The 27213-nt window shown below is 28.9% G+C and overlaps 1 protein-coding gene across 2 annotated transcripts in view; it reads right to left on the bottom strand.

The window, feature by feature from the left end:
- The window catches only part of Galphao (G protein alpha o subunit), a 38226-nt gene extending 11971 nt beyond the window's left edge, over positions 1-26255 (bottom strand). The window contains exons 1-5 of one of the 2 annotated variants that reach the window (XM_089178860.1): positions 25294-26255; positions 24440-25181; positions 19237-20014; positions 4374-4416; positions 2607-2748 (exon numbers count right to left, since the gene is read on the bottom strand). In XM_089178860.1, the coding sequence (XP_089034986.1) occupies positions 2607-2748; positions 4374-4416; positions 19237-19354 (303 nt within the window). In that variant the 5' untranslated portion in view covers positions 19355-20014; positions 24440-25181; positions 25294-26255. Of the gene's footprint in view, positions 1-2606; positions 2749-4373; positions 4417-19236; positions 20015-24439 lie in introns of both variants that reach the window. The other variant, XM_015328032.2, reaches the window with a different exon arrangement.
- Positions 26256-27213: the final 958 nt, after the last annotated feature.

Below are 27213 nucleotides of genomic sequence, written 5' to 3'. Positions count from 1 at the left end.
GTAATATTTCATTACTGAAACATTAGACATTGTCTGACGTTTTTGATTCTAACGTCGACGAAATAAGAGTATACCGTAATAAAGATAATGCATCAAGCATCGTTTTATGAAACTTTCATTTTAATTCTTTTTAATTTCGACTCAACAGAAAAATTAAACGAATACAAAGACAAGTTTTCTCAGCTTCTTTACTTCCGATGATCTGTTCGTAATTTTATCAAAAAGAAAAAAAAAAGAAAAAAAAAGAACCTTAAATCAAAATTTATCTTTAAATGCAAGAATCAAAATATTTTCATTTTTTATTTTCAAATGCAAGTATCAAATTTTCATTTGTGTTCGCGATCAATGTTAACGTTAAAAATATATTAATCATTTTCTTTTCTTTTTGTTTTCCTTGTTTCTTTTTCTTTCTTTTTTTTTTTTTTTTTTATTGTTCTTAATTTTTCTTTTTTATTTATTTTTTTTTTTTTCGTGAACATTCAGTAAAGGTTTCCTTCTCCGTTGATTTAACACTGAATGCTTCCTTCATAAGATAATCGTCGAACCGTAACAAATCGCATGCAGGATGGCGCTTTAACAGCAACATGCTCTTCGAAGCAAGGCCAATTTTGAGTATGTTCGTTTATTTAACTATGCGCTTCCTTTAACTAACTATAACTATAACTATAACTTTTTTTCTTTCTTTCTTCCTCCCTCCCCCTTTTTTTTAAACTTTCGTTTACTTTTATATCATCGTAACCGAATTAAAATAATCGATGTTAAAAGTGAAATCCAAATTTTATCTTATCTAATTCGCGTTCATTTAGTATTATAAGATTACAAATTGTTTACGTAATTATCACATTTCTAATGTATTCAAAGATTAAATCTTTTTTTTTTTTTTAAATTCTTCACTGAACAAAAAATTGTCCAATAAATTTTAATTCTACGTGGATTTATTTTACCTAGTTGTTTTTAATATTTTAATATTTCGTAGTATTATTAAGAAATCTTATCATATTTAAAAAAAAAACAAAAAAGAAATGAATAAAACGAACCATCATACTTTCTAATGTATTCAAAGATTGAATATTTTTTAATTATGAAATTATATATTTATAATAAAATATATAATATAACATTATATATTTAATAGAAATATATTATATAAAATTATATATTTTTAAATACGTAATAATGAAAATTTATCGAATAAATTTTAATTCTACGTGGATTTATTTTTCCTGTTTTTTTTTTTTTTTTTTTTTTATTTAACATTTTAACATTTGATAATATTGATATATTATCAAAATCAAATCATAAATCTATAATAAAAAATGTAATCAAGTTTCTAAAAAAAAGAAAAAAAAAAGAAAATTAAAACTACCACGTTATATTTTATATAATACGTTGAAATATTGAAATATTGTTTAAATTTTTCATAAAGATTTAATGTGAATAATTATCGATCGTTTTTTATAATATTATGTACACAAACGCTATGGAATGTGTTACATATGCATGAATATATTATATATGTATATATAAAATCGAATTATTAGCTTGAAAAAAAAAAATGTAAAGCATCCATCCACCGATCGAAGTTTCAGTTTAAACCAACCCCCCCAATACATATATGTACATATATATATATATATATATATATATATATATATATATATATATATATATATATATATTTCAACCCCGGTTCTCTCGACATTCTTCAAGCGCAACGCTCGTGAAGGATGCCAAGTCGACGAGTTAATTATTTTCTCACCTGTTGCGGATTCGTATACGATTGTCATCACCACTCGACATCGTTATTTTTCTCAAGCGTGATAATTTAATTGACTTTCTAAATTCTCGTCGATTAATTTTCTTAATTATATTATTATTTGATGAACGAACCAATTTTTCTAAACTCGCAACATTAAAAAAATATTTGCTTCAAATGACAGTAATATTAATTGATAGATCAAAAAAAAAATATAAAAGATAGGAATATATATATATATATATATATATATATAATAAATATAAATAAAAATAAAAATATAAATAAATAATAAAAAAAATATATTAAAAAAGTATAATATAATATAAAAATATAATAAAAATATATATAAATAAAATAATAATAAAATTTTACTTATATAACTATATTATATAATAAATATAAATTTAAGAAGTGATATGTTAATGAATTTTTTTGTTTATTCGTTCATTTGTAAATAAATGTTTAGAAATTTTTTAACTAATCCTACGTTTTTCCTCTTAGAGGATTTAGTTGAAAAGTTTTCAGCCCCAATATAAAAACAATTTCTTTTTATCTGGTCAAATTTTTCTTTCTGTTATTTATTCCACCATAGTTTGGGAAAACTTTTCAATCCATTCTCGTACGTATAAAAAAACAAACAAACAAACAAAAAAACAAACAAACAAACAAACAAAAACGATGACCACCAATTCATTTTGAATTGATGAATAGAATTTTGAACGAAATATTAAATGGATAATTTTCTTTTAATAATTATATTTAAGAATGTTTATATATCAACCATACATATGTTTAAAAAAAAAAAAAAAAAAATTGGTTATCCTTATGATGATGATGACTTACATACCTCTCTCTCGTTGGTAGAGAAATTTAATCCGAGCGTTGGCATCGCTCTGAGAATAGCAACGAGTGATTGTATCGTGTTGCTATAAACGACGGGTCTGTACTGTTTGAAGTCCTCCGGCGTAAAACCGCTTTCGTGAATGATTCTGGAAAAAAAAGAAGAAAAAGAACAAAAAATAGATAAAAAAGGTAAGAAAAAAAAAAGAAGAGATCGAGAACGCAAGATAAAAGAGAGTTGAAAGAGAACGCAAAAATACGATTCTTATTTAAACGGGATGTATTTATTTATTTATTTATTTATTTATTTTTGTTGTTGTTGTTGCAGTTCTTGCAAAATTAAATCTCATCTCTCAGTCGTTAAACACACTTTTAACTGTTTAAAAAAAAAAAAAAAAAAAAAAAAATATTCATTCAATTTTTCTGCCAACGTAGTTAGTGAAAAGTAAAAAAAAAAAAAAGAATAAAAAAAGATAATACAATTAGAAAATATCGATATGTTGTCAGCGATAAAATTGAATTATCAAGTATATGCGACAATTGAATTATCTTTATATTCAATTTCTTATTCAATTGTTCTAAAACCAATTATAACCACAGAAAAGAAATAAAAAAAAAAAAAAGATAATAAAAATAGGAAATAGATTGTAGACAACGCGAATATTTACAAAATTTCGAACGAGTAATGAACGTAAAAAAAAAAAAAAAAAAAAAATGCAATTCTACGTAAAACATGGAACAACCCATAAAGAGAAAGATTCGTTCATAGAAACAGAAAGATATAGATCGAGTTCGGTAAGAGGAAATGATATAAAAAAAAGAAAAAGAAAAAGAATGAAAGAGAGAGAAAGAAAGAGAAAAGGGGGATGTGGGATTCATGGTATACACTTTAATTTACCACTAACCATACGTGGTAGGTTTTGAGTTTTTATCTCGTTTCTAACATAACTTCCTATCTCTTTCACTAATTCTCACTATTTTGCTTATGTATTTGATGTGAATGTACTCTAGCACATGTGTTTTACCCAGCTGCCTTTTAAAAGAGTCATGCTATGGTTTTAACCATAAAAGTTACGTGCAAATATCGATTTTGAGCACGAACGAACGAAAGAACGAACGAATGAACGAATGAACGAAGGGCAACATTTTGCTCCTATAAAAATTGCATTATATTTTTTACATACACATATGTAGGCGTATATACAAAATAATATAATATATATTATATATATATATATATATATATATATATATATATATAAATTAAATTCATCAATATATATATATATTGGGTTGTCTGGAAAGTTTGTGCCGATTTTCGGTAGGTTGCATTAAGTTCTTTTGCTAAAAGAACTTGGGAAGTTCTGGAAGAACGTAATTTTGAAGTTACCCATAAAGATGGAAAAAGGTTGTGGAATAGAATGGCACTTAGATATAATTTAATAAATATAAAATTATATAATATAAATACTATAAAATATATAATATAAATAATAACAATAAAAAAAAATATATAATTTAATTAATTTTTTCTATATATTATATATTTTATATTTATATAATATATTATATATAATTATATATTTATATATTTTTATAATTAATTTTAAATTATATATTTAATAAATATATAATTTAATAAATATATAAATAGAAATAAAACTTAAATGCGTTGCATTTCAATCTTTCGTCAAAATCGGCACGAACTTTCTGGACAATATATATATATATAATATTATATTATATAAACGAAATATATTTATATAATACTCACTTCATCTGTTTAACGATGGTACTCTTGCCAGATTCACCAGCTCCTGGAAAAAGAAAAAAATAGAAAAAATATAGAAAGTAAGTAAAAGAAGAAATGAGATATTATAAGAGAGAGAGGAGAGAAAGAAAAAGAGATAACAGCAAAAGAGAAACGAAATTATAGGTCGAGGAACGGAGGAACGGAGGAACGAAATCGAAAAAGTATTTACTTCCGATAGACCGTAAAATTCTTGTATAAATAGACTATTTCCCTCAGACCCAGAAAACTCCACTTTTTTTTTTTCTTCCCATCTATCTGAGCATCCTCTTCGTCTATAGATGGAAAGCAATCAAGTCTGGGGAATAAGGTGAGAGGAAAATAAAAAAAAAAAGGGAGAGAAAGAAAATCTACTTCTATTTCCTATTTACTATACCTGTTCCTCTAACTAATTCTCACCCTCCTCTCTCCCCCATCTATCCCACTTTTATTTACTATTTCTATCTCTTTCTTACTAACTCTATTTCTCATCTCTTACAGTTTCTTATTTTCTTACTCCCAACTACTCATTCACTTACACACACACACACACACACACACACACACACACACACACACACACACACACACACACACACACACACACACTCATTCATTCATTCATTCATTCATGTATTCATTCACTTACTCTGTCACTCTCTCTTATGATTATTCATCTTTTTCACTTTCTCTTTCTCTTTTTCTAGTAATTAATCTTTTTCTCATTTTCACTTATATATATATATATATATATATAAAAGTTGAAAAATTAAATATATTATAATTAAATTTGTTATATATATATATAAATAATAATATATTAAAATTAAAAATTATATAAAAATTTTTATTATAATATATATTTTATTATATAAAATATATTAATTTTTATTATATAAAAATATATTTAATACCTAATAATAAAATATTAAAAAATAATATTAATTTATTTCTAATAAAATATTTATAAAATTATTTTATTATTATAGAATATAATTTATTTATTAGAAAATATATAAATTTATTCAAATAAAATTGCACCCTATGTTCTTTACAATTAAATATTTGATTCGTATATATATATAATATAATATAATAATTAAGCAATTAGTTGTTTTTCGCGTTCACAAAGTAAAATATTTAAAAACTTGATATCATTGGATAGATAAATAAAACATCAGAACACACATATTTGTTTTGATCCTGTTAAACGTTTCATCCTTTGAATTTTTTTTTTTTTATTAATTAGAAACACTTTCTCCGTTTAAAAGAATTAAGATTTAGTCCTATTGTTTCTCAATGTAATTATAAATGTGTCATTTTATAACCGGATATGACATGCCAACAGAACTTGCTTTTCCTGCTTACCGCAAGCCCTCCCCCTCTTTTAAAAGCTCTTTCAGCTTAAGTAGCCGCCTATAATAGCTACTCGTGGCTGAAGCAGTTTAATATCGGCCGAATACACGATGACTTGTGAAGTGTGTGTATGTGTGGATGTGTATATGTTTCGTCCTATCCTTTTCTTTCCTTTTCTTGTCTTTTCTTTCCTTTATTTTACTTTACTGTGAGAGAGAACCAAAAAAAAAAGCTTTGGAAAAAAAGAAGTCATCGTTTTTCGTGACGACAACGATGCGATCACTTGTTATCACTTCACATGGAAAAACATGAAAAAAAAAAAAAAAAAAAAAAATAAGAAAAAAAAGCTCGTGTAAATACCTGGATTATGTGTCTCTATAGAAAAACACAGTGTTTCTCAACTTACAAATATTTATCGTATATAAGATCCATGTATATATAATTGTAATATGTAATTATAAAATAATTCACACAGTAATTCTAATCTATCATCCGATAATATATCCTAAAATCGGAAGAAGAAAGTAATTTGGTTGAAATAAAATATTCAAAAAGATTGGTCAGTGAAATGACTTTATTCTCGAGAATACCGTAGTAAACTAAATTTAAAAAAAAAAAAAAAAAAAAAAAGAAGAAAAACAACGTAAATGTTATAAACATTTGAATTATTTTATAACAAGGATAGAATATAATTTTATTGCGTTGAATGTGGTTTTTATTAAAGATGAGAACACACATTCTGCTACAAAATATTTTATTATCATCGATGCGTATAAACGCTAACTGATAGATAGATAAAAAATGGAAAAAGAGAGAGAGAGAGGAAAAATGACAGATAGAAGGGGAAAAGAAAAGATCGATCGATTAATAATTTGTAGATTTCTCGTTGGAGGTAGACTCCTGGTGCTTACTCACCCTTAACCTCGCCTATCTGCGTTGTGAAAACGATCGATCGAGGTCTCCGGCTGCTTTTCTTTTTCCTCTCTTTCTCTCTCTTTTTTCTTTTTTCTTTTATTTTATTTTTTTCTTTTTTCTTTTTCTACTCGATAATATACTATTGTACCTATACACACATGAATATATTTACATGTCATTCATATACATGACGCGATGTCCTACCGCAAACGTGTTTTAACATTATATTCCTTTTGTTTGTTCTTTTATTTATTTTTTTATCTAAATAAAACGACTATACTACCTTCAATCGTTCCCATTAAAAAAAAAAAACAGTTACTATCTTTATTTTCTTTTTCTAAAATATTCAAAATTGTCACATCAAAAATACAAGCGTGTTTAATTTCATTTAAAATATATCAAAAGTAGAACGTGTTACGTCTTCAATTATTGTTATCAAATTAATTTCAATGTACTTTTTTACATTATTAAAATATTATTTAACATATTTTTCATTGATAGTTTTCTTCCTTTGTGGATTATTAATTTTATTTTGAGAGATAAGTAATAAGATACATTTAAAATAAAATGTCATAGCAAGTCGTAGAACGTCGTGTGTTCAAATGCTAATAAACACAAATGTCGTCAAAATTATCCTCCCACGTGTCGTGTCCCTTCTATTTCTTTTTTTTCTTTTGTTTATTATTTTATTTTACAACCCAGTCATCCTCAACCCCCTCCTCTCCCTCCCTCTTTCCTGTCTTCCTATTACTGTCCTATTTTTCTGTTTCTCTCCCTCGAATTAAATATGCGCATACCTTAGATACATATGGCGTGCATATGCAACTCGCACGAGTATAACACGCTTTTATACATACGTATCAGGAAAAGAGATCTTTTCCTAGCTCGAACTAGTTTATTTTCAACTCTTTATAGTTCGTGTTACCCATCGTGCGAATATCTACACAACAATGATGTGGTGGTCGTGGTGGTCTACTTTACTTAAACGACTTCGAAGATCTATTAGTTTGAATCTAAACTTTATGCATTAACTTGTTCTCTTTCTTTCTTTCTTTCTTTTTTTTTTTTTTTTCCACGAAAACCAATCATTAATATTTTTTTATCTAATTGCAAATCACCCTATATTATTTTTCTAATATATATTTTATATAAACTAAATCTTTTATCCTAACATTTGAAATTTTGTATTTTGTTGTTATTGAGTATCATTGAATTTAAAATAAAAATTGCTCATTAAAGTTATCTCAAATCGTTAAATGTTAGATAATATCCAATGCCATCAACATGCATGTAAGATTGGTATGTCATAGGTCAAAATGTCTCTCTCTCTCTCTCTCTCTGTCTTCTTCTTTTTCTTTTTTCTTCTTCTATGCAACGAAGGTTAAACCCGTTTCTTAAAGGTCAATACTAATTTGCTGAAAAGACTTGCACGAAATGTTTTGTTTAAAATTTCATGATATTGATATGCATCGAAAATTCAAGAAATCATTTATCTTTTTATCTAACAATAATCGCACACGATATCACGATAATAATCTAAACAAACGCATATATATATATAGAAATATGAATATATATATACACACAAACACATAATGCGGAAATGTGAAAGTGAACGTGTGGAAGATGTAACTTTGTTTTTACGTGTAATTATCTGACAACCCACGCAAAATTGTTTCTACACGATGACGCTATTTCGTTCTACTCTATGGTTTAGTATTTTACGAGCACGAACGACGATGAGTAGAATTTAACGAGCTAGAACGAAAATTTCAACGAGTCAAATCGCTTAGGGACTGGCAAACGAATTTAACGTTCAATGTATTTTACTTGAAGGGTAAGAGTGAATAGAAAGTTTCACATATGTGTGTTTATAGATATATATATTATATTGTAAATGTGTGTTGTGTAAAAAAAGATCGATTGACGTATCGTTAACGTCATATTTTCTACTCTTACAAGCAAGACATTAATGTTTATGTGAATATACGTTTTTTACTTGTCCTTTTATATACTTGTACGTGTATGTGTATACATATGTGGTCTTTTAGCAAACGTTTTATCATAGGACAAGAAACTATAGTCTATTTTCTTTTCTTTTTGGATCTTCGATAAAAGAGGGGAAGAAGAAGAGAAGGTATAAAACACAAGGAGGTCATTCAGATCGCGTGTTGATGCACTGTGTGCCAAGAATATACTTCCTTACACCTGTTCTATGCGATGACAATAACGAGACACCGAGATCACACGTTGTCTAGTTTTTACAGTCTCACACCAAATTTTATCATCTCAACGATCTTTTTATCTTATAGTAAAGAGAAGATTATAGAGGATAGAGATAAGAAAAGTGAGAGTTTTATACTGTGTTGATTTTATTTACCTGCCATATTAAAACTGTAAACGTGCTACCATTTTTTATTTCAATAATTAATTGTATTTTTTTTTCTTTGTAAGTTTTGTTATTTATTTTATTTTTGATTTTTATGTAATACTAGGATGCTCAGGCAACGTTTTGTTGTAGTTTTGTTATTAAATGTTGATTTAATATAATTTTAAACTATTTAATAAGTTATAATAACAAAAGAATAATACTACGATTAAAATCGAATACATAAAATAATAATATACGAAAAAAATATAAAAAGCGAGATTATGTCGTATATAAATTGAAATAATTGAATTGTAATACATTTCCATCTATTGAAAACTTACAGAATATGCAGACCTAGATAATTTCTACATAATAAATCCTTAAATTAGTTATAAAAAATACAAAATAATCGCGATATTAACTATCCAATATTCTAAGTTGAAAGAAATTACAGAAAATAAAACAAATTTCATTAAGATTGGTTAAGTAATTTCAAAGTTATCAGTGAACAAACATTGTCATACTGAATTTTTATATATAAAGATACAATTGAATTGTTTTATATATATTTTCAACTATTATAATTTCATAATAAATATTTTAATTACTATCAAAGTGTTGTATTTATTATTTAATATTCAATATTTAAATTAATTTCGTAACTCTAGTATTCAATTGCAAAATAGCATATAAATTTGTTGGAAAAGACCAGTTATGCTACACGACCGGTTAGGGATTACAAATAGGCATGCATAAAACTATCAGTTAGGTTTAGTATTTAATACGAATGCATTTATGGTACACGAGATAAATCGTTAACGTAATAAAAATGTCGTAAGATAGTGAGTAAGTAGTGTGTAAGATCGAACCAACATTGGAAAAGGAGGAGAAATCAACTCTCCTTGTCGATTTATCTCTGTTAGCAAAAGCCAATGACCTTGTCCACAGAAACAAGTATCGATCCACGTTTCGAGTTTAACATTTTAACACTAGAATCACTCTCTTAAACCCATTTAAAATGACTGATGTTAAAAAACAAAGTCAGAAAAGTCTTCTTCTCATTTTATTTATCCTATTTTTTGTTTTCTTTTAAATCCAAATATATTTTAATATTCAATATACAATAAATTATTTATACCAAATTGTGACACTGAATAATTGAATAAACAAAAAAATAAAATGAATGAATAAAAAGATGATTTCTTTAAAAAAAAAAAAAAAAAAAAAAAAAAAACAACAACCAGTTTATTTTAACTGGTTTGATAAAAATGTACGTGCAATAATTGTATCATCTTTATAAATATTTATAATATACCTGATTAATATATTTATTTAAATATTTTTCCATATACAATTCTACTATAAAATATGTCTTGGCATTTCTTTAACCATTTTTTGTTGTTGTTTACTGTTTTTTTTTTTTTTTTATTCTTTGGTATCTCTTTCCTTCAACTCATATTTCCAAAAAAGGTAATCCCTCCAACGTTGGAAACTATTTCTTCGAGCTTAATTGGCGTTTAAACTGTTACGAAAGTGAGATAAACTCAGGAGAGAGGGAGAGAGAGAGAGAGAGAACACGTAGAGAAAAAGTATTTTACATGTAATTTATTTATAAATACGTCAAATTAGACTTGGGATTAGATTTTTATGGTAATGATGACATAACGGTGTCCTACAATTTGCGTGTTTCAAACGTTCGTTAATCTTCGTTAAAGTCTTTGATTACGTGAAAGAGTAAGATAGAAAGAAAAAGAGAGAAAAACAGAGAGAGAGAGAGAGAGAGAGAGAGAGAGAGAGAGAGAGAGAAACAGATACAAATAAAAAAAAAAAAAAAAAACGAAAGGATGAAAAAAAAAGTAAACGTAAGATACATGACGCGTTCTTTACTAGTCTCTCAGAGTACTATTAATCCGATGGAAATACATGCTGCTACATAAGAAAAAGAAAAAGAGAGGGAAAGAAAGAGAGAGAAAGAGTATAACATACGGCGTCGAACGAATGACGTCACTGGTTACATCAATAAACAGGACCCACATTTCGCCACTGTGATGTCTTCCTTGGTATTCGCTAGTTTTAATCTACATCTATCCTTACTTGTCTTACTTAATCACGAATTTTATCTTTTTATTTGAATTTATTTATTATTTTGTTATCATTTTATTTGTTGTTTTTAAAATCACGTAATTTAATTAATTATCTTTACGAAATTTGCAATTTTTATATTGGCAAATGTTTCCATAATTTTTGTCTTCTATTATATGTATACCTAACTTCTCTTTAATATATTATAATAAATATATATTATTTAATTTTATAGGAGTAATTTTAAGTTAATAATTTTGTAAAAGTAAACTACGAAATGATCAAAAATAGAATTAATGTTATTATATTATAATAATTATATTTATATAAATTTTTTACTATCGCGCTTAGGTACGGGAACAATGGCTGGATTTGGTATTTGCAGCGATGAAATAATAATAATAATTATTATTAATTTGGTATTTGCAGCAATGAAATAATAATAATAATAATTATTATTATTATTATTATATATAATATTATAAATTAATTAATAATAAAAAATTTTAAAAATTAAATTTTTTTAATTAATATACATATTTATTATTATAATAATAATATAAATAATATTAGTAATTTATATATTTATTAATATAATATTATATGTGTAAATAATAACCAAAAATTTTATTATTTATATTTGTAATAATATTAATTTAATTTTAATTATTTCGTAATTATTTATCTAATCGTAATTATTTATCAAATAGATATATATTATATATATATAACTTTATGTGTTGATTTTTTTTGTAAGGTATGACGTAATAAAAAAAACATGTAAGAGATTTTTAATCACTCGTAAATTAGATCTAAAAATAAATGACAAAAATGAATGGCCTCGTGATCATGGTTATCTTTATACACGAAGCTATAACTGTCGTCGTTGTCAATGTAAACCGAAGAGAGAAGAAGAGTTTGAAGAAGAAATCCTGTTGGAGAAACAAAATCGATTCCAAGAGTAGTTACGATAAAAATGTCGTCGTGGTCAGTGTGCTTGTGAACCATATTACCGAAGGTCGTTTTCTTTTGAGATTAATCGAAACATAAGAGGGGGGGGGAGGGGTTAGGGTAGGTGTAGGTATAGGTAGATAGGTGGGGTTGGTACTGTGGTAACATCGGATGCCTTTTAACGTCACCGAACGAATCGAAATTGGCACGGTGTCAATGTGGGGTAAAAAAAAAAAGAAAAAACGATAAGCAAGTCCTCGTTGCAAGTGACGGTAAATTTTTCTATACGAGAACAGGAAACTTTTAAACTCTCATCCCTCTATTAACTGAAAGAAAAAAGAAAAGAAAAAAGTAGCGAGAGATTGAGTTTGGATGGTAAAAAGGGATGGGTAGGAGATAGAGGATGAAGATGGAAGAAGGTGGAAAGGGGGAAAGAAGGATGAGCTTTGGAATTATCGAAGAACGTTGAAATGACACATGGCAACAGTATGTGTTTGACCATTTTATATACTATATTACTTTGAAAGTTCTGTAATAAATAAAACATTAATTTATGATTATTATAGAGATTTGTTGTATTTTTCTTTTTGGTATATCAATGGGATATCGAATTAATGAAAATATTGTATCTGATGTGTTTCATAATACTTTTGATCATATATAATACGAAATAAATATACTTGTTATATTATTTAATTAATATTAATCACTATAACTTATTGAATTAATATTAAATAATCGATTGCTTTTATTCAATGATAATAATATTTAGTAAATAAAACAATATCATCGTACAGGATTAACGTAAATCCACATTATTGAAATTTCCTAGTACATTTTCAATAATAAAAGTAATGTAATTTTAAGGGTTGAAAAAAAAGAGAGAAAAGAAAAGTAAAAATAAAAAATAAAGATAAAAACAAATATCGTATTATGTACCCAAGTGTACAATAAAACTCGTAGTTAAAAAAATATCTGTAACTTTTATCATATAAGTAATAATAACAAGGGTTGGTCTGTGTGTACAGAAGAAGTCTCATATTCAACTGTATTCACCTACAAAGAGAGAAAGAGAGAAAGAGAAGGAGATGATACTTATCAGGAAGAAGTTTGCTAACACATTGTCTTTGAACAGAGGCAACTGCTTGGAAAGTTCGAACCTTTATGAGCGGAATACTTGGTGAATCCATGTTCATGAATTTCATGAACGTCCTTCGAATGAAAACTATGAGGATGAGAGGAGAGTAATATAAAGAAAAAGAAAAAGAAAAAGAAGAAGAAAAAGAAGAAGAAGAAGTAAAAGCTACTTTTATCCATGAGCTCTATAAAATAAAGTTGTAAAGTAACAAATATGATAGATAGTTCAGTATTACGTATAGAGAATAATAAAGTAGAACATAATATAACCAATACATGTATGTCAGTATGTATATACATATGTATACAAAATAAAAAAGTCCAAAAGATAGGTTTTAAAAAAGAAATTTATAATATAATTAATGATAAACTCAATTTAATTTGCAAGAATAGTTCGACCAAGAAATAGAGTAGTATTTAGCACGTGGTGGTGACGGTGGTGGTGGTGGTGGATAGAGAAACGATTTAGTTTAACGAACTGGTTACGGATAAGTATTCACGTTACAAATTATATCACGTTGTACTCGTTCATCACGTTCAAAGACAGGAAACTAATCTCTTAATACATAGAAGGTTGTGTCGTTTACTTGCTAAACGTATTCCAAAAAGGAGAGAGAGGGAAACAGAATGAGAGAGTAAGAGTAAATACGGAAATCGTAGATACGTAAGAGTAACACAGCACGCCATTGGCTAAACGTTGATGAATCTCACATACGTTTATATTTACTATGCAAATATTCAATGCTTTAGAGTCCCTGGCGCTAAAATTCATCGGTCGTGTTTGTTCCCAAAACGCCGTCATGGTCCCTTATGATTAAATAATGTGATCAACAACAAAAAATATCACAAGTACGTGAATATGTACAAGGATACGTGGACGTGTTTGTGTGTGTGTGTGTGTGTGTGTGTATGTGGGTGTATAAAAGAACAACAAAGTTATTTCAAATTCTTGTCACGTACGAATTAAATTTAATATTCATCCAAATGCTATCTTGACATTGTTTAAAATGATATTCTAGGAAAACAATTATACAGGAATTTAGGAAAATATGAGAGTATAAGAAATTTAATGAAAGATTAGTTACGAATGAAGAAGTTAATTAGAAAAAGAAAAAAAAAAAAACAAAACAAAAAAGAATAAAAGAGGGATATATGAAATTCTTTCTCTTTGTCTTTATAATTCTTTCTCTTTAGTTTGAAGTATGCAAAGGAAAGTAAGTCTTGAAAATTTGTTAATACTAGAAAGAGAATTTTTCACAGAAAGACGACTGGTGTTAGGTTTTTTCTTTCTTTCTATCTTTCTTTCTTTCTTTCTTTCAGGAGAATAGAGGAGGAGGAGGAGGAGGAAGCACAACTGACGAAACGTTGCCCTAACGACGTCGGTGGTCGTGCCGACGACTTAATTGAGTGTGCCTCGACGATAGGGACCAAATTAACGAGTCCGACCTCCGCCTCTGCTACTTGCAACAGCCTTCATGAGATGAGAACAACCAGCAGCAGTAGTAGTATATGCTACGATGACTCTATATTTTTATCTTTTTTATTTTCTTTGCTAACGAAAAAACAAACTTTGATAATCGATTTAGAAAGAAACAAAAAAGAAGAAGTATAGAAAATAAATTCAAATTTATGGTTATTATTATTATCATCATCATCGATGAACGATTAGAATTATGTTAGAATTAATATTGTATATCTGTGTGTGTGTGGTATGTTGTATTGTATAATAATAAATTTGGTTCAAGAATAATAACAATATTAAATTTTAAGTAAGATATCTTTTTATATAAAAATTTAGTATCACAATGTTTGTCCACTAATAACTTTGAAATTACTGAAACGATGTTAATGAATTTTTATTTTTATTTTGTGTGATTTTTTCCAACTTAGAATATAGGATGGTTAATATCACGATTATTTTTCTTTTTTATTGCTAATTTAAGGATTCATTATTTAGACATTATCTAGGTCTCTAGGTATTGCAAGTTTTTGATAAATGGCGATGTATTACAATTTAATTATTTCACGTTTTTTTTTTTTCAGATTTACATATGACATAAATAATCTTACTTTATATATTTTTTTCTCATGTATTATTATTTTATATATTCCATTGTAATTGTGATATTATTTTTTGTGTTATTATTTATATATATTATATATAAGGTTTTTCCAAGAGTTTCATTTTTTTTTTAGTAATTCTACAGGCACAATATTTTTTATGTTGAATAATTTAAAGTATAATAAAAGGTAAAATAAAGTAGAATCGATATTCTTTAGTAAAATAACGTTAAATATAAATAAAAAAAAATATATTATGCATTTAATATTGTTTAACTTTTCATCAAAAAAAAAAAAAAAAAAAGAAGAAATTTTTGGTGGACGACCTAATATATTACAAATTTAATATTGTTTTGTACCTAATTTGAATTATCAGAAATGATTAGTGAATATTAATGTTGACTGCATTAAACAATTTAAAATTAAATTAAATCAACGTTTGACAGATGACGCTGTATTACAATTCAATTATTTCAATATATTCAGGTCATACGTTTATTTCAGATTTACATTTGACATAACTACCCTTACTTTTTATATTTTCTCGAGTATTAAATTAATTTGACTACATGAAATTGTTCAGAACTATATTAAATCAACATTTTATAACAAAACTACAGCAATGCGTAGGTAGTCGGAACATCCTAGTATTATAGAAATGTTAAATCTCGTTGAGGTTGATGAAAAACTATTGGCAATAAATGTTTAATAAATAGGAAATATAAAGCTTATATGAAATATTTTAGAAATTTTTTTCGATGAAACATTCGATATTACATTTTTCTATCAAATATTTGTAAATGAAAAAGTATGGTCGATGGAAATAAAAAAAAAAGAACTTACAATATAATGTTTCCTATTGGAAAATTATTAAAATTTCTATTGGATATTGCTCCTCCACACATTGTGCATGTACATCATATGTGTTTATATTGTATATAGTATCTGTATGTATATATATACATGGAAGCTTACGCTTGTTGCGCCTGCCTTCCTGCTTCACGTTGGCTTTAATTTCCGGTACACTTGTCGGATAAAAAATATAGACCTCTTCCGATCCCTAGTGAACGTCATCAATTAATATTTACCAATGACGAGTATGTCAGTGTGTGTTAGTATGTGTGTGTGTGTGCGTGCATTAAAGCGATTCAGATCATCGATGAAATCTTACTCGTTAATGTCATCCTTTTACGACTGTTATCACCACAAATGTTTTTATAATCTTCCTGGTGTTTCTATTCTTCGTTTATTTGATACGAATAATTCACATTAAAAAAAAAAAAAAAAAAAAAAAAACTATTCTTAGATAAATTTACTTTGTATTTTCTCAATGTACAAACTTTGAAATTTATTTCTAAACCTGTTGAGAAGAAGTGATGAATAAAATTGCATTTTATTTTATTCTATAATATTAAAAATAACATAAAATTGCATAATACGTAAATATACAGCGTAACCCCTATACTATAATATTTTTTTTCATTTTTCTTTTTTCTTTTGTTCGTTTTATAAAACTAAAAACAGAAAATATATTTATTGTGGTTGTATCTTTTAATGTCGTTGTGTATAAAATTTCGGGGGGGGGGGGGAAATGTAACATCTTCTGGCTATATAAATATATATTGAAAGATTTATATTAAACTATTAAAAATAAAAATGCAAATAATAATAATAAATAAAGAAAAACACCGCAGAGATAACGTAGAAAATATATTCACAAATATTCGAGTTATTTGACCACATAAACCCGATTGTATAGTACTCGAATATCGCGAAATGTTGAAAGAAGACACATGAACGAGAAGAACTCGATGTATGAAACTTTTTTGAGACAGAACAAGAACAAAAAGAAGATGAAGAAGAAGAAGAAAAAGAAGAAGAAAAATGAGAAAAAGAAAGGAAGAAAGAAATAAAGAAAGAGAGCTGGAGCAAAGATACGACGAAACGATTTAACTCTTTTCTCGCTTGCCACATTCTCAAATGAAATCCAGACAGAAATATATGAACGAGTGTGTGTATGTGTGTGTTTAACTTTGAAAGAGAAGACAAATTTTCGGAAGAGTCATTTTCCACGAAAAAGAATCAGAAGAATAAAATTCAATCGAATAAAAAAAAAAAAAAATACAAGAAAGGATGAAAAAGAAAAAAGAAAAAAAAAGAATCTATAGCAAAGTCGATTGAAATAAGTCATTTAGAAATGTCGAAGTTATTTTTTTTTTTTTTCGAAATTGTTTTACAATTATCTCGTAAGTTTTACAAAGAAAAATCATCAAGAAGTTTAACGAGAAAGAAAGGAAAAGAAAATAGTATAAGAGAGAGAGAAAAGAGAGGTAGGGAGAACCGAAGGAAGAGTAAAAATAGATCGAAAGAAAAATACCTGCAGGAGGTTCGTTCATAATTTTATTCAGGGTGAGACCAAAGCCCACGAGGAGAAGAAGAAAAAGAAGCAGAAGAAGAAGAAGAAGAAGAAGAAGGCTATAGTTCATTCAACGAGATGTGAAATAAAAATTTCGTTGATAATAATCCAGCAAGTGTGCTTCTTATGTTGGTTTTGGAGAAAAATAACAAAAAAAAAAAAAAGAAAAAAAATACAAATCTTTTCCAGGAAGAATTCGTTTTCGGCTTCCAGCCAAATTCGTTCAAAGATGATATCGTGATTTTTTTTTGTTTTTGTTTTTTCGATGAATGATATAAACCATAAGATTGTATCTTTACTTTTTCCCTGTTTTCAAATTATTGAACCTTAAACCGCGTACGGTGAACTCGTTCGAGGTGTCAACGACGCGTGAATTCTTTTCTCGGATATTTTCGAAAAGAATCTTCTTATTTTTCTTCTTTCATTTTATTCTCTGAAGGATTCGTCAAAGTTAAACATGTTAATGAAACGATAATGTCGTTCAATGACACGAAGTACGGGTCAAATGTAATTTTTGAACTTTCCTTATCTTTATCGTTAAATTCGTGTTTTTAATAGAAATATTTTTTAATACTCTTCAATACGTTTTGAAGAAAGAAATAAACGCGTTTAATAGCGAATACGCGTAATGGAAATGTAACAAGTACGCGTATGTAAAAAAAGAAAAAAAAAAACAAAATAAAAGAAAAAGAAAAAGAAAAAAAAAACGAGTAAATAAAAAAGGGAGATATATTTTTGTTCCTTATCTTTAATTTGGACACCACGAGTTCAAACGTAATGCGTCATTCGAAAGATGGGAACAAGTTGGAAAGTTTTTTTTTTTAAAAGCCATCGTCATATGTATGTGAAACGAGAAGAAAGGAAAGAGAGAGAAAGAGAGAGAAAGAGAGTGAGTGAGTGACTCCCCGAGCATGGATAACGAGGCTATTTAGTACGATTGATATTACTTGGTAGGGACGTGCTGGAATTAGAGAAATTAAAATGTTGCTGTGTTATTCTGACACTCTGTGGTGCGTCTGCAAAAGAAGGGGGAGGAAAAAGGAACGAGAGAAAACGTTTATTTTCCTTTTTATCTTGTTATTTCTTCGAATTAAAATTCTCAACTTTTAAATGAAACTTTCAAAGAATTTTATTTTATTAAAAAAGAGAATGAGAAAAAAAAAAGAAGAAATGTACATTTAATATAAAAATGTCAATTTAATTAATCGAAAAGAAAAAAAAAAAGAAAAGTAAAATTAATACGAGAATGGAATGAAAGAAATAAAAATGTTTCTTCACTGTCCGATAGAAGAACAATGCACATTTTCCATTGCATGTATTCTGAATAAAAAATTGATGTTCAATTTAAAAAACAGCCAATAACTAAACCTATCCCAATAAAGAAATAATTTGTTTATCAAAAAAATGATGTTCAATTGAAAAAGCAACCCTTAACCAAACTTATCTCAATAGAGGAATAATTTGCTAACCAAACTAATAAATATGATCATTATTGAGAATAAGAAATAAAAGAATGAAAAAGTATAGGATTTTGTAGATAAAAGGGAGAGTCGACTCACCGAGTAAGAGGAGCTTGATGTCCTTGGCAGCTTGAAGACCATCCTCCTTGAGATTTTTCTCAATTTGCTTGCTGCGGGCCAGAGCGGCCCGCTCTTCAGCGGACATTGCGCAGCCCATTTTGCTACACGTTGCTTTCACAAACGCCACCCCCGCGCTCTTGGAGCACCCTTAGCTAAGAGAGGTGCCGGGTCCGTAAGAAGCGGCCAGGCAATGGTCCCGGTTCTGGTGGTGCTGCTGGTACAGGTACTGATGGTGCTGGTGGTGGTGGTGGTATTAATGGTGGGGGTGGTGGTGCACTGGTCTAAAGAGACTACAACACCCGCGACGCAACAAGGAACTCACCCACTCACTCTCCTCTTCCTCCTCTTCTTCCTCTTCAACCCAACACTACCGCACCCTTCGCCCTTTTCTTCCTCCTCCTCCTCCTCCTCTTCTTCTTCTCCTCCTTCTCGCCACCGCCACCGTCCTTTTCTCTATCACCAGCTCCGACACCACGAGCTTCGCCACCTCACCTCACTACCCTCCTCCTCACCTCCTCACCCCCCGGCCTAACGATAATCACCACCTGGTGCTTCCTTTCTTTCTTCGTCTTCTTCTTCTTCTTCTGCTCCACCACGTTCTCGTCTTTTCGGTGATACCCAAGATTATCCACTATCTCTTCCTCTTCTTCTTCTTCTCCTCCACTTTCTTCTTTTCCTGTTAGTATCAGCACACTTTTTTTATAATCGTTCCAGCCACTCTTTCTTATCTTTTCTTTACTTTTCTATCAATTACCCCCTGTAAAAGATAAATATTAAGTCATAATTAATTTTTTTGTGTTATTAAAATGACCGATAAAATTGATATTGAATTGTTTCATTTATTTCTATGATTTTCTTTGAATGATTAAAATTACTTTATTAAATCATAATTTTATCATAATGATATCTGTAATATTATTATTGGAATGATAATTTCTAATTAAATGGTAATCTAACGTAATCGATTATGTACTTTTATCAAAATTCTTGAAAATTTTGTAGTTGTGTCAAAAGATTATTAATGTCTCGCATTTGTTTAACTTCTGTAGCGATAAACGTGTTAAATGGATAAGATAAATTCTTCGTAAAAATATTATTAGTCATAGTAAAATTGCATTACTATAATATTATCACGTGTAGAGAAAATAAATACTATTATTTTCTTAACTTAAAAAATACTTGCATTCATATTTCTAACATTTGTACGTAACAAAAATAAATTGCAAATAGATTTATATATATATTATTTATATTATATTAATATTATATTATTATATTTATATTACATTAAATATTATATATTTTATATTTTTTATTTATTAAAACGTACAATATATATTTTTTTAATTTATATTAAACTAGCTGTGCACCGCCACACGTTACTGTAGTTCATGTTGTATAGAAAAAGATTAGATTATATTCAAATGTTTCGTGCACTCATCGAAATCTATGACCAACAGATGGCACTGGACTTACCTGTATCTTTTTCTTTTTTTTTTTAAATTAATTAATTATTTTATAAATAATTTAATATAATAAAAACCTAGCTGTATGCGAATGCAACGTTGTGGCACAAACGAAACCTACATTTTTATATATATATATATATAGATTTACCAATTGTTTAAATAATTTTTTGGAAAAGATTTATATACTCTCAAGTAACATAGTATCATTTTCTATAATGTATCTTTTGTTTTATCTATCTCGGATGACTATTCTTTACAACACAATAGGATCATGTTTCTGACTAAAATTTTGTTCATCATATATGAAATATTATATTTTTAATATTTTTACGAAGAATATTTCTTTCCTTTTTTTTTTGAATAAATGAAATATTTGTTTGAAAGAATTATTATTTGTCTAAAAAAAATTCTAAGCATAATTATATCTAACTATTACCACAAAACAATTTCTAGGATTTTCTTAATCGTTGCATTTATTCTGATTAAAATGAGTTTGTTCAAATTGTGACCGCATTGTCGCGTTTTAATATTTCATGTATATATAAAACTACACATACAGACACACACACTCACACACACACACACACACACACACACACACCGATTTACTCGTCATCTAGACAACCAAGAAAGTAATATGAAATTTTCGTTACTTAAACTAACACGCAAACAAATGGTCGTCACGAAGTCGTAGTTTTGTTCACGAAGGTGTGGCTTTTACATCATAAAGTATGGCAATTTTGTTGTATAAAAAGAAAAAGAAAAAAATTCAAACGAGAGAAAGAACGAAAGGTGTTTTCTTGATACGATGATACAATACATTTAGTTTTAGTTTAGAGTAACTAAATTTTTTTAAATAAAAAGAAATATAAGTTGAGAACTACTGCATTTATAGAAAACACTAACCCTATGAAATATTCACACACTGTGTTCTCATTGAAAGATATCGCTACTTGATCGACAAGGGTTTACATTCGCCATTGCATTTCTTAGAAACGTATAACCTTATGGATTCTATGAGTAATGCACGTGTATATAGTTTTATAGTGTTTCGATTGCATACGATAACGGTGAACAAAAAAAGATTCAGATAAAAGATAAAAAGGTATATATGTATTAGTCTGGATAAATATTTGTATTAATTTGAAATAATATCAGAATATATTTATCTAATACACCATTATTATTATAATAATTATTAAATTATTTTTATTCCAAAATATTATATCTTTTATATATATATATATATAAATATAATTTTTAAATTATAAATATTAGTTATGTATAATAATATATATTAATAAATATAAGTTATAAATATATATATATATAATATACTTAATATAAATATTACAAATATTATTTAAATAATATTTCAAAATCAGCATGAACATTTAAAATGTCTCAAATTGTAATTTTGTAATCTGAATCTCTTATTGATTAAATGGTGTAAATTTTTGTTCTGTTAGAAGGAGAAAATGTGTGTTATATATGTGTGTATATGAGAAGTTGTTTGTACTCTACAGGTAGATGAAACCTAATAGATGCCGGCAATTGACTTTAAATATTGTCATGCATCGTTAGACTCGTTCAAACGATACTCGGATCCGATTAGGTGCGTCGTTTAAAATAATTTCGAGTAAACGAGCGTTAACCTCGACATTGTTCTCTTGCGATCATGATAAGACGATTATCAAGAGAAAAGGAGAAAAAAAAAACAGAACGAAATAAAGAAAATAAGAGAAAAGAAAACAAACTGAGAATGAGTGATAAAATAAAAATAGAAATATTGATTTGTAAATATGTATATATATGTATGTATCTTAGATCTCAGGAGTGTTATCTCTCGTGATGGTACACTTCCGTTTCCTATTCCATCATAATCACATAATTTACACTATATGTGAGAAAATTCGAAACAAATCGAATAAAATTAATTTTATTACACTATTATATAATATTTTTATGTAATATTTATTTATTTCTTTTATTTCAAATTTTCAAATTAATTTACACGATATAGTGTCGATTTAGAAAAATCTATATTGAATCTTTCTAAATGTTATATATATATATATATATCTAAATATAAAAGTTATTATTAAACTTTTCTTTCGAAATTACGCATTCTTTTTATGGACAATTCGATAAATTAATTCTCACGTAACAAAAAAGAAAAGGATTTATGTTTTACATTAATATAATAAAAATCTGTAATAAAAACCGATGGGACGAAAAATATTGGATAAGTTTTAAAATAGATTGAATATAAGATAGATATTGGATTGACCGGAATGCTATGTATCGATCTATAAATTTTATATTCATAAATATTTTTAAATATATATGTATATACATAGATAAAGAAATAATGCAAAAAATAGCAATTAAATTGTATCGGAAAAATCGATAAGAATGTTTTTGGTCAAACTAATATGCATTTAATATTCATTTAAAATAACAATATATTTATATACGTTTGTTTTAGAATAAAATGATAAATGGACGGTAAAAAGGCGTATAAAGAAAAATATTGTGGAACGAAACAAATAAAATAAAATAAAATAAAATAAAATATAATAAAATGATTCAAATTTTATCGTTTAGTTGAATTATCGGCTATCGAAAAAGCTAACACGGCTCCGATCCAATCCTTTGCTCTCGGATTTTTCGATGCGCAGACTCGGCGTAGGCGGATCACTGATAGAAAGAGAAGAGAAGAGAAGAGAATAGAATAGAAAGAGAGAAAGAGAAAGAGATCATGGATACACTCGATCGATTCTTCCTCTTCGTCGTGTTCGTCGTCATCGTCATCGTCATCGTCGTTGTGTTACTCGACCATCTAACAATATCATTTTCACACTGATATTCTCTGACTGGATATCGACACGTCCGTCTTCTAATTATACTAATTCTAATTATAGATCGGTACGATTCGTGAAAATCTGGCAATTATCAAAAACATTTTCGTGTGTATGCATGTGTGCGTGTGATTAAGACTCCCATACAAAGAAAAGATTTAATTCAGGGAAAGATATTTGAACATTCGATCAATGTTGCAAGTAGTAAATAAATAAACACACATACATATATTTATGTTTATATATGTGTGGGAATAAAATGAACGAATGGAACGAACAAGAATAAGAAGAAAAAGAAAAGAAAAGAAAAGAAAAGAAAAGAAAAGAAAAGAAAAGAGTTAAGAATCGATCGATCATGAGTCGCGGCCACGTCGTCCCGGTAAAATGTTCAACGTAAGCTGCTGCTAACTGAATAATATAAGCAAGAAAAATAATAAGATAAAGTATAATTCATCTAATTTGAATTGAATGAGTTTAACGAGATAAAAGATAATGCACAAAAGTGTCTACTTGAATGATAATTCGTAAAAGTGTTCCTAAGTATACCCTAACCATATCTGTGTATCTCCTTTTCGAGGAAGTTCTAACAAGTTCTCATCGGTGGTTGTTGTACGATCGATGACCGGGTCCCTCTACTATCCGTGTGTAGAAGGATTTCCCCCCTCATAGCAAGAGCATAGAAAGAAAGGAAGAATAAAAAGGAAGAAAGAGATAGAAATATAGTTGAGTAGATAGATAGATAGAAAGAGAGGGTGCAAAACGGTGCAACAACGTTTATAGGGGAAAATCAGTAGGGAGGAAACAGGGGGAAGTGGGGAAGATAAAAGGGGGAGAAAAAGAAGGAGAACTCACCCGTAACACAGCAATAACAGCAGCCAGCAGCAGCAGCCAGCAGCCAGCAGTAACAACAGCAACTGTTCGTTCTTTCAACGCCCTTTTACAAGACCGTCCTCCTTTTTCTTCTTCTTCTTCTTCTTCTCCTCCTCGTTAAATCCTGCCGCGTGCATAGACTACTACTACTACTACTACTACTACTTTCTTCTTTTTCTTCTTCACCCTTTCCTCCTCCTCTTCCTCCTCCTTCACCTCCTGTTATTCAAACAGCGCCAGTAGTAAGCAGCAGCAGCAGCAGCAGTAGCACCACCACCAACCACCACCACAAATCTTCCCCTCTGATCCAGCAGCCGCTACCCCGCGAATGGACACACTCGACGATCGCGTCGTTGAACGCGTCGTCTGTCCACTTCCACTTGCACCCCCTCCACCACCTTTCTCACCCTTATTTTTACCGTTCCTTTTAATACTGTTCTTTTATTTCTTCTTTTAGTGTATTCTGCTTGTTCCTATTAAGGTTAACTCTTTAACAATATTACTATGAGAGTTAACCACCCCTTCCACCCTCTTCCTATACTCTTTTGATTATACGTGTGTCACACGATAAAACCTTCACCACTTCCCGGCACAATTAATACTCTTTCTTATCTTCGTGCTTGCTGTTTGCTTCTATCCCACGTCGTTTATACCTCCTATCTCTCTCTTTCTCTCTCTTTCTCTCTCTCTGTGAGTTGCAAGCTAAACTTATTTGATCGATATCCTTTGAAAAGAGAAAGAGAAAGAAAGATAGAAATGTGTTGAAGGGTGGCCGAGGATGCCCGGCGCCACCACAAAACGTTTGGCTCCTATGTCCTATAACGTTATAGTCGTACTCTCTCGCAGTTGTATAGTCGTTGTAGTCGTTATCGTCGCCGTCGTATACCACCAGATTTCCAGGAGGCGGTGCTCTCTCTCTCCTTTTCGAGAGAGCACACGCGCGCGCGCGCACGACTTTATTCACCCGGCGCCGCGCCGCTACCACAGAAACGAGAGACGAGACGAAAGGAGAGGAGAGAAGAGTTAAGAGAGAAGATAATGTAAATGATTATATGAACAGTTATTATTATAATATGAAATATATATAAATATATGTGATATTATTACAAGCACTGCCGATTTATGCCCGTTATTATAACAATCGTTATATTGTTTATTGTTTATTGCTGTTCCTAGTAACAATCTTATAATTATTGTTATTAATATTCTATTCCTATCTTTCTTTCTTTCTTTCTCTCTATTTCTCTTTCTCTTTCTCTCTCTCTCTATGGTTTTTCTTATTTCCTATATTTATTTTCTTGTTAACGAACAAAACTTATGAGATAAAAACTAAGTGTCTGAACGCAAACGATTTCACGGGGAACGAACGAGAGCGACTGTTCGTTCCTGCCAGTAAAACGCGCTGGTGGTTCTCCAGTACTCCCAGTGGTGGTGGTAATAGCAGGGTGGTGTAGTGGGGGAGGGGTCGTGCGCGCGATCAACCAAACGGGTACGACTCTAAGAGAAAGAGAGAAAGAAAGAGAGAGACAGAGATATAATACTATCTTGAATCTTTCTATATATATGTGTGTGTGTGTATGTACATGTATATGAAGAAGAAGGCCCTTGCTTAGGTTCCCAGTGTATTAACACGAGGATAACCTCGAAAATATGGGTGTGCGACAGAGATATATATATATAGATAGAAAGCGAGAGAGGGAGAAAGATAAAGAGTGAATGTTAGAAAGAGAAAGAAAGAAATAAAGGGTGAATGAGCCCACGTAAAGAAACACTTATGACAGTGGCGAGTAATACTCGCCTACTTGTCGAGACTCATCAATTCGACAGTGGCGCCCTCAAAAAGCCCCGCCCAATCATCGCTCCTAAACCATACCGCCATGGCCCTCTTCGATTCAACTCGGTTAAGTTGGTCGTTCTGCTAACACCTTGTAGGGGGATAATATCGATCGATTTTCTCTTTCTCTACAACCCAGGACCAGAGGAATCAGACCTGGAACGGTGTGGGCTACCGGTATATTGAACTTTCTGCTACTACTATTCTACTCTCTCATCCCTTTTTCAAGCTCGTTTCGAATCCTGCAACGCCATCTTTCTTTCATTTGGTTTACTCATCATCCCTTCCACTTTTTTATACATTCTTATTTTACCATACCTTTTTTCTACTATGTTTCTCGTCATTAGTTTCTTGTATTATTAAAATTAATCGGATTTCAAAATGGTTGCTTGAGTGGGAAGGGTTTTATCGGTTACTTTTAATTTAAATTACATTTTTATTTTGTAAAGTTGAGTTGATCAATTACATTGAAGTTCTGTGGGATTGATTTTATCAGACTACCACACTGCAACCTTTGAAATGTAATCCTTTTTTCAAAGTATAAGATCGAATCCTATTATATTTTCTTTGATATTTCACATCGTTGTATAGTTTTTGACAGTAATAAAAATCAGTGAGAAACCTTACCAATGTCTGGTAAAAAATATTCTACCTAATCCTTTGAATCTTCACAAGGCTTTTAAGGTTTTAGTTCAAGCGATATCTGTCTTACCTTTTGCCGTAGGTAAGATCACTCTCTGCATTTTTGTATCATGAACTTTTCTACTTTACTAGCTAAAATAAAAGGAAGAAAGAAAAGATAAAAGAAAAAGAAAGATGATTATCTAGGAATTCTTTAAAGTGTATCGTAAAAATGCATCATCATTTTTCTACTTGAAGTAAAAAAGGAACCGTAAAAATGCTAGTGGTATTGGAAAACGAT

Source organism: Polistes dominula, unplaced genomic scaffold (assembly GCF_049000335.1).
Source record: "Polistes dominula isolate Pdom_NZ unplaced genomic scaffold, Pdom_raw_medaka contig_18, whole genome shotgun sequence".
In the NCBI taxonomy this organism is placed as follows: domain Eukaryota; kingdom Metazoa; phylum Arthropoda; class Insecta; order Hymenoptera; family Vespidae; genus Polistes; species Polistes dominula.
The sequence above is the reverse complement of the archived record's forward strand: the minus strand, read 5'-3'. Positions and strand labels throughout refer to the sequence as shown.